This window comes from Lepidochelys kempii, chromosome 16, assembly GCF_965140285.1.
Source record: "Lepidochelys kempii isolate rLepKem1 chromosome 16, rLepKem1.hap1, whole genome shotgun sequence".
In the NCBI taxonomy this organism is placed as follows: Eukaryota; Metazoa; Chordata; order Testudines; family Cheloniidae; genus Lepidochelys; species Lepidochelys kempii.
In genome coordinates this window covers 4,190,296-4,205,952 of record NC_136395.1, presented here as the reverse complement: position 1 = coordinate 4,205,952, position 15,657 = coordinate 4,190,296, and the positions used below count along the sequence as shown (strand labels likewise).

Below are 15,657 nucleotides of genomic sequence, written 5' to 3'. Positions count from 1 at the left end.
AACAGTATCCCCAATGGGAGGTTGGGGCTTCGGAGAAGAGTGTTATGGATGATAACACTGTGGAGCTGAAGATAACATCGGAAACAGTCTCCAGTAATCACATAGTGTTCTGCGTAGGTATGAGCTTCCTATAGATTCCAAGATAGGAACATTCTTGAGGAACGCAACAGAGGTGGAAACCAACCTCACAGCGAGTGTGTGTGGGTTTCAAATGGAGGTAACAAACTGTGAGCATGATAGCAGTGATTAATAGTTTGAGACTCCTTTGGAGAGTCTTTGGGTGAATATTGAGACCCTTTTTGACCTTTCTGCAATGGAGAGGAAAAGCTTAGGAGATTTCTCTGGCCAGATAAAAGGCTAAGCGTCTCCTCATGTCCAACATATGCAGTATAGCCTCCTTGTTATCATGGTGAGGCTTAGGATAAAAGATCGGGAGGTGAATCAGTTGGTTTATGTGAAAAGACGAGATCACCTTAGGGATGAACTTCAGATGTGGCCTAAGAATAGCTTTGTCTTTAAAGCATACTGTAAAGTGGGGACAGGGGGGCATGCAACATTAGTGCTGCTATCTCTCCTAGTCTCCTGGCCAAGGCGATGGCCACCAGAAATGCCATCTTCATCAATAGATATGTAAGGGAACAAGTGGCCATAGGTTCAAAAGGCGTTCTAATCAGGCTCTTTAAAACTAATGAGTGTTTCTGGAGGTCAGCTCTGGAGCAATAGAGTGGGCATTTCCTGTTCAGGTAAGTAGTGAACAAGTCTATTTTTGGGGTCCCCCACTGATAGAATATGCTCTGGTGCACTGTTGGGTTCATTTCCCACTTGTGGTTGTGTGAGAACTTCAATTGAGGCTGTCCACTGTTATGTTCTGCACTCCCGGTAGGTAGGCTGCTGATATTTAAACATTGTGGGGAATGCAGCAATTCCATAGCTTTAGTGCTTCTGGACACAGGAAGGATGATCTGGCACCCCTTGACAATTTAGTAATACACAAACACCACGTTGTCTGATCAGTGGAGGAAAGTGAGCATAAGCATTTCTGACCAATCTGAGTTAGAGGAGGTTGATGTGGAGAGTTGTCTCCATGGGTGACCACTTGCCCTGAGTCTTGAGGTTATTGAAATTCGCTCTCCAGCCAATTAGGGATGCATCCACAATTAGAAGCAATGTCGGGGGTGGTAATTGTGTGAATGGGACCCCCAGACAGACAATTGTTGGATCTTTCCTCCAATCCAGGGAGTGTTTGACACCAGAGGGTGAGAGAGGTTTGTCTAACCTGTCTTTTTTGGTCTGTAAACAGATCTAAACCATGCCTGTAGACCCCTCATGTGTAGTCTGACATGAGATATTACGAACGCATCTGCCGGCATGTGTCCTAGAAGCTGGAGGCAAAGTCTGGCTGATATTTGTGGGCTGGTTTGAACTGTCTCTATGAGCATAGTCAGGCTATGGAATCCTTGTGGAGGGAGGAGTGCTCTCACTTGCCGTAAGTTGAGATCGGCCCCTGTAAACTCCAAGTACTTTACTGGCGTTAAGGTCAATTTTTGGACATTGATTTGTAGACCCAGCTTTGTGAGTAAGTCCATAGTTCCATGCATGATCTGTAGGGCATCTTTAAAGGAGCAGGCCCTGAGGAGACAGCCAGCCAAGCATGGGTAAATCTTGATCCCCAAGGTGCATAGATGAGCCGCTACTATGGAGAGGACCTTGGAGAATACGCTAAGAGCCGTTGAGAGACTGACGGGGAGTATTCTGTACTGGTAATGGTCCTGACCTAGGGTAAACCTGAAGAATCATCTGTGGGATAGTAGAATGGATGTGTGGAAATATGCATCCTCGCGGCCGAGGGCCAAGAACTAACCTCCCTGTTCCAGAGATGGAATACTTGCTGCTAGTGTGACCATCTTGAATTTTTAAGTCTTCATGTATTTGTTTAGTGCTCTGAAGTCCAGTATGGGTTCCCAACCTCCCTTTTTCTTGGGGAAAAGGAAATATCGGGAATAAAAACCCTTGCCTCTGAAATGTACTGATATGGTTTTGATGGCTCCCAGGTGCATAGGCACCAACTCCATGGGTGCTTTGGGGCTGGAGCACCCACGGGGAAAAATTAGCAGGTACTCCGCATCCACCAGCAGCCAAGCTCCTCCTGCCTCCACCCCCTCCTCGCCTCCTCCTCCTCCGAGCGTGCTGTGTCCCAACTCCTCCCCCCGCCCAGTGCTTCCCGCCCGCCACCTAACAGCTGTGTGGCGGTGCTTAGGACATTCTGGGAGGGCGGGGGAGGAGTGGGGATGCAGCATGCTTGGGGGAGGAGGCAGTAAAGAGGCAGGGCAGGGGCGGGGACTTGGGGAAGGGGGTGGAATTGGGGCGGGGCAAGGGTGGTGCAGGGGTGGGGTTGAGCACCCATAGGTCAGAGGGGAAGTCGGCGCCTATGCCCAGGCGTATGAGGTGATCTATTTCCTGTCTTAAGAGTCTCTCATGAGAAGGGTCCCTTAAGAGAGATGGGAAGGGAGGGCAGGAGTGTGTGTGAAATGAATAGAATACTCATTAGAGATAATCTCCAGAACCCATCTGTTGCTTGTTATGTGTTCCCAATTTTGGAACAGAGCAACGTGGCATCCAAAGGGATGTGAGAGGTCAGAAAGTTGCAGGGAGGGGTCTCTCTGGGCCTCAACCACAGCATCAAAACTGGTGTTTCGGAGGGGAAGGTTGTGATGTTGAGGACTGAGGGTCTAATGGTTTACACCTCTGAAATTTGGACTTTTTCCACTATGACTAAATTTCCTTTTCTGTCCAGGTGTATAGATCCCCAGTAACCATAGTGTAGCCCTGAAGTCTTTAAGAGTGTCAGCAGGATTGTCTGGCTATGTAGACTCCCTCCTCAGGCCCTACGCTACCAGCACTCCCAGCTATCTTCGAGACACCACTGACTTCCTGAGGAAACTACAATCCATCGGTGATCTTCCTGAAAACACCATCCTGGCCACGATGGATGTAGAAGCCCTCCACACCAACAATCCACACACAGATGGACTACAAGCCGTCAGGAACACTATCCCCGATAATGTCACGGCTGACCTGGTGGCTGAACTTTGTGACTTCGTCCTCACCCATAACTGTTCCACATTTGGGGACAATGTATACCTTCAAATCAGCGGCACTGCTATGGGTACCCACATGGCCCCACAGTAGGCCAACATTTTTATGGCGGACTTAGAACAACGCTTCCTCAACTCTCGTCCCCAATGCCCCTACTCTACTTGCGCTATATCGATGACATCTTCATCATCTGGACCCATTGAAAAGAAGCCCTTGAGGAATTCCACCATGATTTCAACAATTTCCATCCCACCATCAACCTCAGCCTGGACCAGTTCACACAAGAGATCCACTTCCTGGACACTACTGTGCTAATAAGCGATGGTCACATAAACACCACCCTATACCGGAAACCTTCTGACCGCTATTCCTACCTACATGCCTCCAGCTTTCATCCAGACCACACGATCCATTGTCTACAGCCAAACTTTACGATACAACCACATTTGCTCCAACCCCTTAGACAGCGACAAACACCTACAAGATCTCTATCAAGCATTCTTACAACTACAATACCCACCTGCTGAAGTGAAGAAACAAATTGACAGAGCCAGAAGAGTACCCAGAAGTCACCTACTACAGGACAGGCCCAACAAAGATAATAACAGAACGCCACTAGCCATCACCTTCAGCCTCCAACTAAAATCTCTCCAACGCATCATCAAGGATCTACATCCTATCCTGAAGGACGACCCATCACTCTCACAGATCTTGGGAGACAGGCCAGTCCTTGCTTACAGACAGCCCCCCAACCTGAAGCAAATACTCACTAGCAAACACACACCACACAACAAAAACACTAACCCAGGAACTTATCCTTGCAACAAAGCCCGTTACCAACTGTGTCCACATATCTAGTCAGGGGACACCATCATAGGGCCTAATCACATCAGCCACACTATCAGAGGCTCGTTCACCTGCTCATCTACCAGTGTGATATATGCCATCATGTACCAGCAATGCCCCACTGCCATGTACATTGGCCAAACCGGACAGTCTCTACGTAAAAGAATAAATGGACACAAATCAGATATCAAGAATTATAACATTCAAAAGCCAGTCAGAGAACACTTCAATCTCTGACCTAAAAGTCGCAATATTACAACAAAGAGACTTCAAAAACAGACTCCAACGAGAAACTGCTGAATTGGAATTAATTTGCAAACTGGATACAATTAACTTAAGCTTGAATAAAGACTGGGAGTGGAAGGGTCATTACACAAAGTAAAACTATTTCCCCATGTTTATTCTCCCTCCTCCCCCACTGTTCCTCACACATTCTTGTCAACTGCTGGAAATGGCCCACCTTGATTATCGCTACAAAAGGGTTTGTTTTTTTCCCCTCTCCTGCTGGTAATAGCTCACCTTACCTGATCACTCTGGTTACAGTGTGTATGGTAACACCCATTGTTTCATGTTCTCTGTGTATATAAAATCTCCCCACTGTATTTTCCACTGCATGCATCCAATGAAGTGAGCTGTAGCTCACGAAAGCTTATGCTCAAATAAATTTGTTAGTCTCTAAGGTGCCACAAGTCCTCCTTTTCTTTTTACTGTGGCCATTGCGGCCCACAGGGCCTGACCAGTAGGACAGAGGCCTTTTCAGAGTACACAGAACAACCTTATGGGACTTACCTGGCTCCACCACCTCCGAGCACTAGGGCCACAGCATTTCCAGTCAAAACACGGGCTAGTCGAGAGAAGTCAGAGTGACGGTCCGGTGGTTTCTGAAATACTCGTTCATACATTTCTATCTGCAGGGCAGAAAAAGGGCAATTTAGAGCATGGTTTATCACACATGTGCAATGAGCCATTAGGAAGTAGGTAGACATAGCTAGATTAAAGCTAGCACTGTAACAGTAGCCAAATCTTCACTATTTTTGTTACCTGTGTTAGGTGGATTCAAGTGAAGGTATAACTGTAGCATGGGTAGGATCCGCATGCTGGTTTTAATCTGGCTACCACTAGTTGCTCTCTTCCAGAACTGCAAGCCACCATGTTACCACTCTGCCTTAGCAAGTGTGAGCATGAACTTCGCTGAAGATTAGCATGTGTGTCAGCTCCCTGAAACTCCAGCCTTTCTGCCTTGCTAGCCAACTCCTCAAGTCTCTAGCAGTCTAAACCCTGTCTTGCAGGTAACAGTGATCCCCACATTCCTGAGTTCCCCAGACACATCTCCCTGGAGCGTCCTGTCCCTCTCCCCAGTCACTCACAGAAGTTAAGGTCCCTGTCTCCAAAAGAGACACAGCACTCACCAGTCTGCTAGCTTAGCTAAAGACTCACACTGACTTCAATATAACAGCACTGAGATGATTTATAGTACAACTAAAAATGCATTTATTAACAAAGAACAGAAATTTAAGTGTAGCAAGAGTAAAAGAACAGGCATGGCTACAAACAAAATAATATGAAACATGCTTTCCAATGTCTACTACTAACTTTGCCTAAACAGCTTTCTCACTTACATCAAGCCACCAGCATCTCCAATCCTTCTGGCAAGAGGATCCAATGTTCACAGAATCAGAGGGTGCTGTCTCCTTTGTTCCCTAAATAATGGACAACTAGAGTATCTTTCTGGTCTCCTTATATTTCCCCAAAGTCCATTGTCTTTCCTCAAGAGCCAGGGAGACTTCCTGGGGATACAGACTCTGTCCCCTAGCGTGCTCACTAAGCTATTTTCCCCTTTTTAACTTGATTGCTGTGATTATCTTACATGTAAATGTGCTTTCATTGTCCTCTGCCTGCAAGCAAGTCGGACAGACAGGTCAATGCACATTCCTTTGTTTAGGGTAGGCTGGGTTTATGCACTGCCATACAAACACATCTGAAGAACATACTTCCAGCACATACATAATTCATTATACACAACTTGTATATACATCATGTGTCACCAGTTTACATATGATACCGTACATGATATCCTTTGGATATATATTATGATGACAGTGTGTTGGGTTTCAGAGTGTGTCAGGCCTGATATGAGTTACTGTACAGTGGGCCCCCTGCCAGAGGGCATGAAGGTGCTCTTGGGGTCACACACAAGTAACAACACAAGTGAAGACATGATGGCACGGGCTTGTACTTGGGCAGCTAGCCTGAGTACAGGCCCACCAGGGACCTTGGATACATCCTCAGGTTGCTAACCTGTGCTGAAGCCTGTGCCACTGGTCTTTACTGCTATGGTTACCCAGGCTAGTTTTCATCTTGCTCCATCTACGCATGCTACAATAACACCTTCACTGGCAGCTAAGGTATACTCTAAATGAGGAAGCTGCCGTTGGGAGGAAGATCATGTGTGTTTGAACAGAGACTTCATTCTTCAAGGAGCTACCAATTATCACCACTAGGAACATTCCTGTCCTGGACAGGGACCTCAATTTGTAGAGCTTCAATTGTTCAAAATAGTAACAAATGTCTAATTTCACTAACAATAACATGCCTTACCACTTCAAGTGTCCCTGAAAAACAATCCTACAAGCAACCTAAGGGCACGCTATAAATCTCCTCTTCCCAGACCTTTCACATGCCTTCAATTTGTACACTTGGGCTTTACCTTTGATCCTCAAATATTCCCCTTTCACTTTTTCTGTACCCGTATATCTGCTTTTTAGTATCTGTGGAACAATACCTGTGTCCACCACTGCTCGGATCCTCATTCAGACCTACATCTCCTGTTGCCACAGTTCTTACAATAATTTTCAATATAGGCTCACCAAGTTCAAGGTCACTAGTATGTGCATGGTACTGCTAACCAAATTCACACTTGTACAAATAAGTGCAACAACTTTACCCCAACCTCAAATTCTCCCCATTTGTTTCAGAACACTGCTCCAAGGTGAGGCCCCATCACCTACCCTGTCCTTGCCCCTCTTCTCTGCTCATTCCCTCACTGAATGTTTTCCTCTATACTGTCTTGTCACTGCTCAGGCAACCACCACCTCATCTGCAGCTTCAGCTGCACAGAAAAACTCCCCTGTTCCTCTGCTTCATCAGCTCTCCTCCATTTCTTTTTATCTGAAAATCTCTCCCCTCCCCTGCATGTATCTTTACATTCCTTTTTTCCCTCGGCCATTTATTATTTAACTCTGGGAAGCACCTGGAGATGCCTTTGGCATGGGAGAAATTACACAAATTAAAGTTGCTTTAATTTTATGGCAAGCACAGTGCAGCTGGGATATTGCAAACATCTCTTATCACTTCTGCAAATCTCACTCATCTGGATCAAGGTTCTGTCCCCAGAAAACAAAGGGACTAATAAATAGTGGGTTCAGGTAGTGGGGGAAGCCTTCTTGCTGGCTCTCTAATTACCTGGCAAAGGGTTGCCCAGGGAGAAGGGGACACTCAGTACCTAGAGCCAAGGAAGGTACGGACACACTGAAAGCACTTTTGTACCCAGCATCTATTTAAATGCTTTTAGAGTATTTTTACACTGGAATAAAAGAGGCTGTGCTTGGCTGGAGCAGAGCTGGGGACAAAGCGGGGCTGGGCGGTTTTCCCTCCCTGCCCTCTGTGGGGGCTGGGCTGGGCCCGGCTGTGCAGTGTTCCCCCAGAACGTTCCTCCACACTCCACAGTTTGGGGACCATGGATCTACACTGCTGTTGTTACATATGCTCGGGGAACAGCCCATGTTTGAACATTACATACTGCTGAAAGAAGGGTGCAGTGTAGATGCACTCTTAGTCTCCCTGGTCTTCCCCCCGCATTGGTAATAGTGAAAAACAGCCAACATATTAACCTCATTTATCCAGACCTCCAATGATCTAGTGCTTTGGGGTGTGCTTTGAGACTTTAATCGGGATTGTAAATTACTGCCTCAACAGGGGGCTAGTTCACAACATTATTTCAATCTCTGACACTCCCACCTTAGAATATAAAGAACATGTTTCAGTGATCACATTAAGTGTCCCGATTAATGGCAATGCCATTGCACCTCTTTGTGTGTGTGTGCGCCTTTCCAACTTGTTTGTTTTCTCTGTCTCTTTCATCCTCTCCTCCCTCTGCCTGGTCTTCTTCTGGACACTGTCTTTCCCTCTCTCTCCCCAAATTCCAGAAGGCATAAGCTAAAGATCAAATTTTTAAAAATATTTTGCATATAACTAGAGAAATCCTTTTTTATAAGACTTCTCACTCCACCAACCCTGCAATGCTCTCTATCAAACAAAGAAATTTACACAAATGGGTTTTGTTCAATATCTTCATTAATGATCTGCAGGATGGTGTGGATTGCACCCTCAGCAAGTTTGCGGATGACACTAAACTGGGAGAAGTGGTAAATATGCTGGACGGTAGGGATAGGATACAGAGGGACCTAGACAAATTGGAGGATTGGGCCAAAAGAAATCTGATGAGGTTCAACAAGGACAAGGGCAGAGTCCTGCACTTAGGACGGAAGAACCCAATGCACCGCTACAGACTAGGGACCAAATGGCTAGGCAGCAGTTCTGCAGAGAAGGACCTAAGGGTTACAGTGGACGAGAAGCTGGATATGAGTCAACAGTGTGCCCTTGTTGCCAAGAAGGCCAATGGTATTTTGGCGTGTATAAGTAGGGGCATTGCCAGCAGATCGAGGGACGTGATCGTTCCTCTCTATTCGACATTGGTGAGGCCTCATCTGGAGTACTGTGTCCAGCTTTGGGCCCCACACAACAAGAAGGATGTGGAAAAATTGGAGAGAGTCCAGTGGAGGGCAACAAAAATGATTAGGGGTCTGGAACACATGACTTATGAGGAGAGGCTGAGGGAACTGGGATTGTTTAGTCTGCAGAAGAGAAGAATGAGGGGGGATTTGATAGCTGCTTTTAACTACCTGGAAGGTGGATCCAAAGAGGATGGATCTAGACTATTCTCAGTGATAGCAGATGGCAGGACAAGGAGTAATGGTCTCAAGTTGCAGTGGGGGAGATTTAGGTTGGATATTAGGAAAAACTTTTTCACTAGGAGGGTGGTGAAACACTGAAATGCGTTACCTAGGGAGGTGGTGGAGTCCCTTCCTTAGAGGTTTTTAAGGTCAGGCTTGACAAAGCCCTGGCTGGGATGATTTAGTTGGGGATTGGTCCTACTCTGGGCAGGGGGTTGGACTAGATGACTTCTAGAGGTCCCTTCCAACTCTGATATTCTGTGATTCTATGAATACCTGCCCCTACACAGTTAATGAAAGAAGGGAATAATGCACAGACAGCAGGGGAAATTAAGGACACACAATATTCCCACACTGGTGCTCTAATCATTGTGACATAAATTGTGATATGTGATAAAATCCAACTGGAGCTGCCACATTGGGGGATAATGATGAAGAAACATTCATTTAAGAATAAATGTGTTAGACATTTGGGTAGGAATTAACATATCTGAAACAACAGTAAGTGCTCAGGTGCAGAACATCCATGACATAGCAAAACAAAATAGCTGGCAGCTGAATATGAATTCCAATGGCACTGTACTCCAAACTAGGCCAAATGCTGCCTTTGTTTTTCCACTGCACCTCATCAGTGCATCAGTGTTTGGAAATATATAGTTAGACATTCCAAGACCAGTTAAGCAGAAAAGCAGCGAGCAGAGCTGCCCTGAAATCATCAATAACTATTTTTCTTACACATGTAAAGTTTCTTTATTTGAAATCCACTCTTAATACCTATAGAATGGTTATAGTAGTACTGTCAGAGATTTCCAAAACCATGAAAAGTCATTGGGAAATAGTGTATGTATTTATTCATGAAAAGAATTCTTTAAATATTTATCCTTAAAGACCTTTTTTTGTATCTAAATATCTGATTAACTTTACTGTAGATATAAATGTGAGCAGCTGTATTTGAAAGAGAAATCACCAAGTTTGATTCAGCTTTGAAGCTGAACCTTCTCTGGATTTGGATAAATAATAACAACAGTGTCTTAATAGGTTTCAGAGGGGTAGCCGTGTTAGTCTGTACCAGCAGAAACAACGATGAGTCCTTGTGGCACCTTAGAGACTAACACATTTATTTGGGCATACGCTTTTGTGGGCTAAAACCCACTTCATCAGATGCATGGAGTGAAAAATACAGCAGGCAGGTACATATATTACAGCACATGAAAAGATGGGAGTTACCTTACCATCTGATGAAGTGGGTTTTAACCCAGGAAAGCTTATGCCCAAGTAAATTTGTTAGTCTCTAAGGTGCCACAAGGACTCCTTGTTGTTTTTGCTGGTATCTTAATGTGTCCCGTATGGTTTGTTTACTGTATTTCTTCAGCTCTCATTATTGCAGGACAAAACAACCCTAAGTTATCAGACAAGTCCAAATGTAAAACCTTTCACAGAAGAAATGGTTACTCACCCTGTGCAGTAACTGTGGTTCTTTGAGACGTGTGTCCCTACGGGAGCTCCAATCTAGGTGCGTACTGATTGGAGATTTTTCATAGCAGTGTCTGTGTCACCTTTGCATGCATGCTAGTCAGTCTTGTGCCCTGTTCCATTGTTATATAACCACCCACAGTTCCTTCTCTAACGCCAAGCTCCACAGCAAAGAACTCTGAAGCAGAAGGGAAGGAGGACAGGAGGTTGAGCACCTGCAGGGGGCCACATCTTGAATAACCACAGTGATTGCACAGGATGAGTAACCATTTCTTCTTTCAGCAGCGTCCTTATGGGTGCTGCACTCTAGTGATTTCTGAGCAGTTCCCTCTAAGGTGGGGGAGACTTTGGAGTCCAGTATCAAAGAAAATACAGCCAAATCAAACACAGTATCTGCACCAGAGTTGTGAGTTATAACATCGTGTTCAGTGAGCAAGTAGCAGCTTTACGTATTTCAATAATGGGCACATTCTTGAGGAATGCCATAGATGTGAAAATGGACCTAAAAGAATGAGTGTATATATTCAAAGGTGTTTGAATATTGAAAGATTTGTAGCAAGAATTAATGCAGGCTGATCTCCACTTGGAAAGCCTCTGATTAGAGATTGCAGACCCTTTTGACCTATCTGCCACAGAGACAAACAACTTGTGGGTCGTTCTGAAGGACTTTGTCATATCCAGTAGAAGGCCAGGGATCTCCTGACTTCATCTAGATAACCAGGATGCCTCCTGGTTATCTAGATGCAGTGTGGGATGGAAAACAGGCAGGTAAATGGGTTGGTTAATATGAAACTTGGAAGAAACTTTGGGTAAAATTTTTGAGGGGGTTGCAGCACGGCCTTGTCCTTGTCCTTAAAAACTACTGTGAAAGGGGGGCATGTAATCAGGCCTCCTAGTTCCCCAACCTGCTGCGCCAACGTGATGGCTATCAGGAATGGAGCATTGCGCAGGTAGCTATTGGTTCAAACGGGGGTCCTGTGAGACATTTAAGGACTAGACTGAGGTTCCAAACAGGAGTAGGGCATTGGACTCGCATGTAGAGGTTTTCAAATCCCCTGAGGAATCTCGCTGTGGTTGGGTGGGCAAAGACAGAATAACCCTTTATTGGGGGGTAGAAAGCCATTATAGCTGCCAGGTAAACACTTATGGAGTTCATCAAAAGTCCCAAGCTTTTTAGAGTTAGGATAGTCCAGTATATCCAGCGGCAATGAGGTCATTGGTGACATATGTTTGAAGTCACACCAACAGACAAATCTCATCCATTTTTGAGAGTACGTGCAGCAAGTGGACTGCTTTCTGCTGCGCAACAGTATTCATTTTGCATCCTCTGAGCAGGTTGCCTGTGAACCATCAACCACAGTTTGAGATGAAGCACTGCGAGACTGAGGTGAAGGATCATCTCGCTTTCCTGGGAGAGGAGATGAGGAGCAGCGTGGAGAGTGATTGAGAGCAAACGGTCAGCTGAATCAGGTAAGAAATCTGGGCCGGGTCGGAACTGTTAGGATGACTCTGGCTTTGTCCTTTTTTATTCTGAGCATAACTTTGGAGCCCAAGTGGGTTTCTTCCGTATCAAGGAAGCAGAAGCGCTCTTCTTGCCACCTCAGTCTGCTAACAGTGCAACCTCTCCAGACCAAGGCTTTGCCATCTTTCAATCTAGCAGTGCCCTGGGTATTGGAGAAACCAGCCACCTCGTGGGTACCTGACTGGAGAGCAGATGGTGCCTTAGTGGTTGAAGACACTGACAACCTTGGCTTTTTTGAGGTAGATTCTCTACCTGGTGATCCAAGGGCATTGTCCTTTGAGGAATTATGAGAGGAGTCTTGGGTCTCCTCTTAGATGACCCAGAGATATGGGGCTCCAATATTGTGGACGCAGCAGATTTGCTCAGAGACCAGAGTACAGGGGGTGCCCCTTGGCATGGATCAGAAGCCGGGCACAGAAAGCTCTCCATCATGAGGAAATGAAGTTCTTCATTTTTCCTGGCATGACAGACAATGTTTGAAGCTGGAAGAACCAGACATAACCTCCCAGTGAACAAGAACTGCTACCTAGTATCCATAATATATAACATACATGAAAGAAAAATAAACATTTTTTTAAACTAGGACACTTAAACTACTACTACTTACAACTAATTAGTCTAATGCTAAGAGCTACTAAGGGCAGGTCTACATTATGGGGCTAAGTTGACCTAAGTTATGCAACTCCAGCTACTCCAGAATAACTTAACTGGAGTCTACGTACCTTAGGTCGACTTATTGCGGTGTCTACACCATGCTGGGTTGATGGGAGAAATTCTCCTGTCGACTTACCTTATGCTTCTTGTGCCGGTGGAGTACTGGAGTTGACGGGAGAGTGATCGGCAGTCGATTTAGTGGGTCTTCACTAGACCCACTAAATCGAACCCGGGCGGATCAACTGCTGAGTGTCAATCCCCTGGTAAGTGGAGACAAGCCCTCAGACTAACTATCAGAATAAGAAATGAGGACAAGTTGAGGAAATCTCAATGGGAACAACTGCCAGGGCTCCATCTAAGGTCGAGGCGGTTGAGGAACTGAGGGTGCTTCACCCACGCAGTGCTATATAACAACGGCAAGGGGCACAAGGCTGACTAGGGCACACATGAAAGCCGAACAGACATTGCTGTAATAAATCTCTAATCAAAGGCGAAGGGGGTCCTAGCAAACCTAGAGTGGAGAACCCGTAGGGACACTACTAGATGAAAAACAGAAGCTTTCACTCACACATTAACACTACCCCTTCCACCCAGAATAGAACTCAAGCATCTGATAAAAACATGAAGAGAATCATAGAATCATAGAATATCCGGGTTGGAAGGGACCTCAGGAGGTCATCTAGTCCAACCCCCTGCTCAAAGCAGGGCCAATCCCCAACTAAATCATCCCAGCCAGGGCTTTGTCAAGCCTGACCTTAAAATCCTCTTAGGAAGGTGTCATGGTTCCTTCCCCACTCTGAACTCTAGGGTACAGATGTGGGGACCTGCATGAAAGACCCCCTAAGCTTATTCTTACCAGCTTTGGTTAAGAACTTCCCCAAGATACAAACTTTGCCTTGTCCTTGAACCGTATGCTGTCACCACCAAGCGTTTTAAACAAAGAACAGGGAAAGAGCCCTCTTGGAGACGTCTTCCCTCAAAATATCCCCCCAAGCTCTACACCCCCTTTCCTGGGGAAGGCTTGGTAAGAATCCTCACCAATTTGTACAGGTGAAAACAGACCCAAACCCTTGGATCTTAAGAACAATAAAAAAATCAATCAGGTTCTTAAAAGAAGAATTTTAATTAAAGAAAAGGTAAAAGGATCACCTCTGTAAAATCAGGATGGTAATCAAATTCAAAACATAAGAGAATCCCTTTAGGCAAAACCTTAAGTTACAAAAAAGACACAAAAACAGGAATATACATTCCATCCAGCACAGCTTATTTTACCAGCCATTAAACAAAAGGAAATCTAACGAATTTCTAGCTAGATTACTTACTAACTTAACAGGAGTTGTAAGGCTGAATTCCTGATCTGTTCCCAGCAAAAGCATCACACGGACAGACAAACCCTTTGTTCCCCCCCTTCAGATTTGAAAGCATCTTATCCTCTCATTGGTCATTTTAGGTCATGTGCCAGCGAGGTTATCTTAGCTTCTTAATCCTTTACAGGTGAAAGGGTTTTGCCTCTGGCCAGGGGTGATTTTATAGCACTGTATACCGAAAGGTGGTTACCCTTCCCTTTATATTTATGACAGAAGGAGACTCCACCCCCTCCCTAGGTAACGCATTCCAGTGCTTCACCACCCTCCTAGTGAAAACGTTTTTTCTAATATCCAACCTAAGCCTTCCCCACTGCAACTTGAGACCATTACTCCTCATTCTGTCATCTGCTACCACTGAGAACAGTCTAGATTCATCCTCTTTGGAAACCCCTTTCAGGTAGTTGAAAGCAGCTATCAAATCCACCCAGGATTTGCCGGAGATGCATCAGATTCACAGCAAAATGAGCAATTGGAAGGTCCTGCTAAACAGCTTCAACTCTGGGCTGATGAGCCAACACAGCAGCTCTCTACCAATTAATTACTGAGCTTAGTAAGATTCTTGAGTTTCTTCCTGAAGAGAAACTGCAGTGTGCAAGATGTAAATAAAAGCAAATGATGATTTAGTTGGGGAATGGTCCTGGTTTGAGCAGGGGGTGGGATTAGATGACCTCCTGAGGTCTCTTCCAATCCTGATATTCGATGATTCTATACTTCTATAAGTTGCATTCAGAGTTCATAAGCCAAAATGGGGGAAGGCAGAAAAATGGTGGATGTGGAGAGCAGTAACCACAGACATGATGTTACTACGATATCAAGAGTCTGGGCTTTAATACAAGCAATGAATTTAATGCCAGGTTTGTCAACAGTTGCACTTGCACAATTGGTACTGTCTGTATGTAGGAGGTAAAGATCATAGGAATATTATGACTCATCTGGTGGGTGGGTTTTCTCCTGGAAGATTAAAAGGTAGATCAAAGCTGTTCATATTGAAGTGTCGAAGACCCACTCACAAATTCCCACCCAGAAGGCTGTAATTTACACAGCTAAAAATAATGAAAGTTCCTTTTTAAAATATAAGAAAATTGAAGTGTGTATGTTTGCTTCCCTCTAAAAATGTTTACGTTAGTATTAATGCTGACCAATACAGGGTTGGCCACAGATGCTGCACAAGCATAATTGAAGACAACTAACCTACAGGCAAAAGCCAAATATTTCTCTTCTTCATTGATATGTTCCCTAATCCCTTACAGACACAATGCAATTAGGAACAGACCCAGATGGACTTACAAGACTCATCCAAGCAGCAACAGATGAGGGGGGCTGGCCCTTAGTCAGTGGGTCTGAATCCTGTACTTGGCAGCAGAGATCCGTATGAGAGAGGTCAATCGAAGACATGCAGTCTCCCAGGTGAACAGGTGCCAGAACAGACAACAGCGTACCCCCCCAAGAGCTAGAGCCTGCTCAAAGATTTCAGGCTCCCAACTGCTCTGAAGCCTCTGACTTTTGTGAGTCTATGAAAAAAATACATTCCATAGAAAGTTATGGATGGAGGAACATGCTTTATAGCCCTGATATTCAGACAATGCTGCATGGCTTTTAGCATGGTGGCAGTATCTGGGTAATCCTTTGACCTTGTAGCTTGCAAGTACCTTGTCAGGGATAGGAGATAAAGGAAATTAAAGGTTGC

The 15,657-nt window shown here is 45.1% G+C and overlaps 1 protein-coding gene and 1 long non-coding RNA gene across 19 annotated transcripts in view; one reads left to right on the top strand and one right to left on the bottom strand.

The window, feature by feature from the left end:
- The window catches only part of PNPLA7 (patatin like domain 7, lysophospholipase), a 443,243-nt gene that overhangs the window by 114,525 nt on the left and 313,061 nt on the right, over window positions 1-15,657 (bottom strand). For all 13 annotated transcript variants that reach the window (XR_012155226.2, XR_012155225.2, XM_073314045.2 and 10 more), the window contains one exon: window positions 4,732-4,850. Coding sequence is in view for 11 of the 13 variants with exons in the window: in XM_073314045.2 (XP_073170146.1) it covers window positions 4,732-4,850 (119 nt within the window). In the remaining 2 variants the exon portion in view is untranslated. The remainder of the gene's footprint in view (window positions 1-4,731; window positions 4,851-15,657) is intronic.
- The window catches only part of LOC140899141 (uncharacterized), a 70,913-nt gene that overhangs the window by 22,297 nt on the left and 32,959 nt on the right, over window positions 1-15,657 (top strand). For 4 of the 6 annotated variants that reach the window (XR_012155231.1, XR_012155227.1, XR_013634750.1 and 1 more), the window contains 2 exons: window positions 11,763-11,897; window positions 15,221-15,457. This is a non-coding gene — a long non-coding RNA (uncharacterized LOC140899141). Of the gene's footprint in view, window positions 1-2,794; window positions 4,591-11,762; window positions 11,898-15,220; window positions 15,458-15,657 lie in introns of those variants that run through there. The other 2 variants (XR_013634749.1, XR_013634751.1) reach the window with 2 other exon arrangements.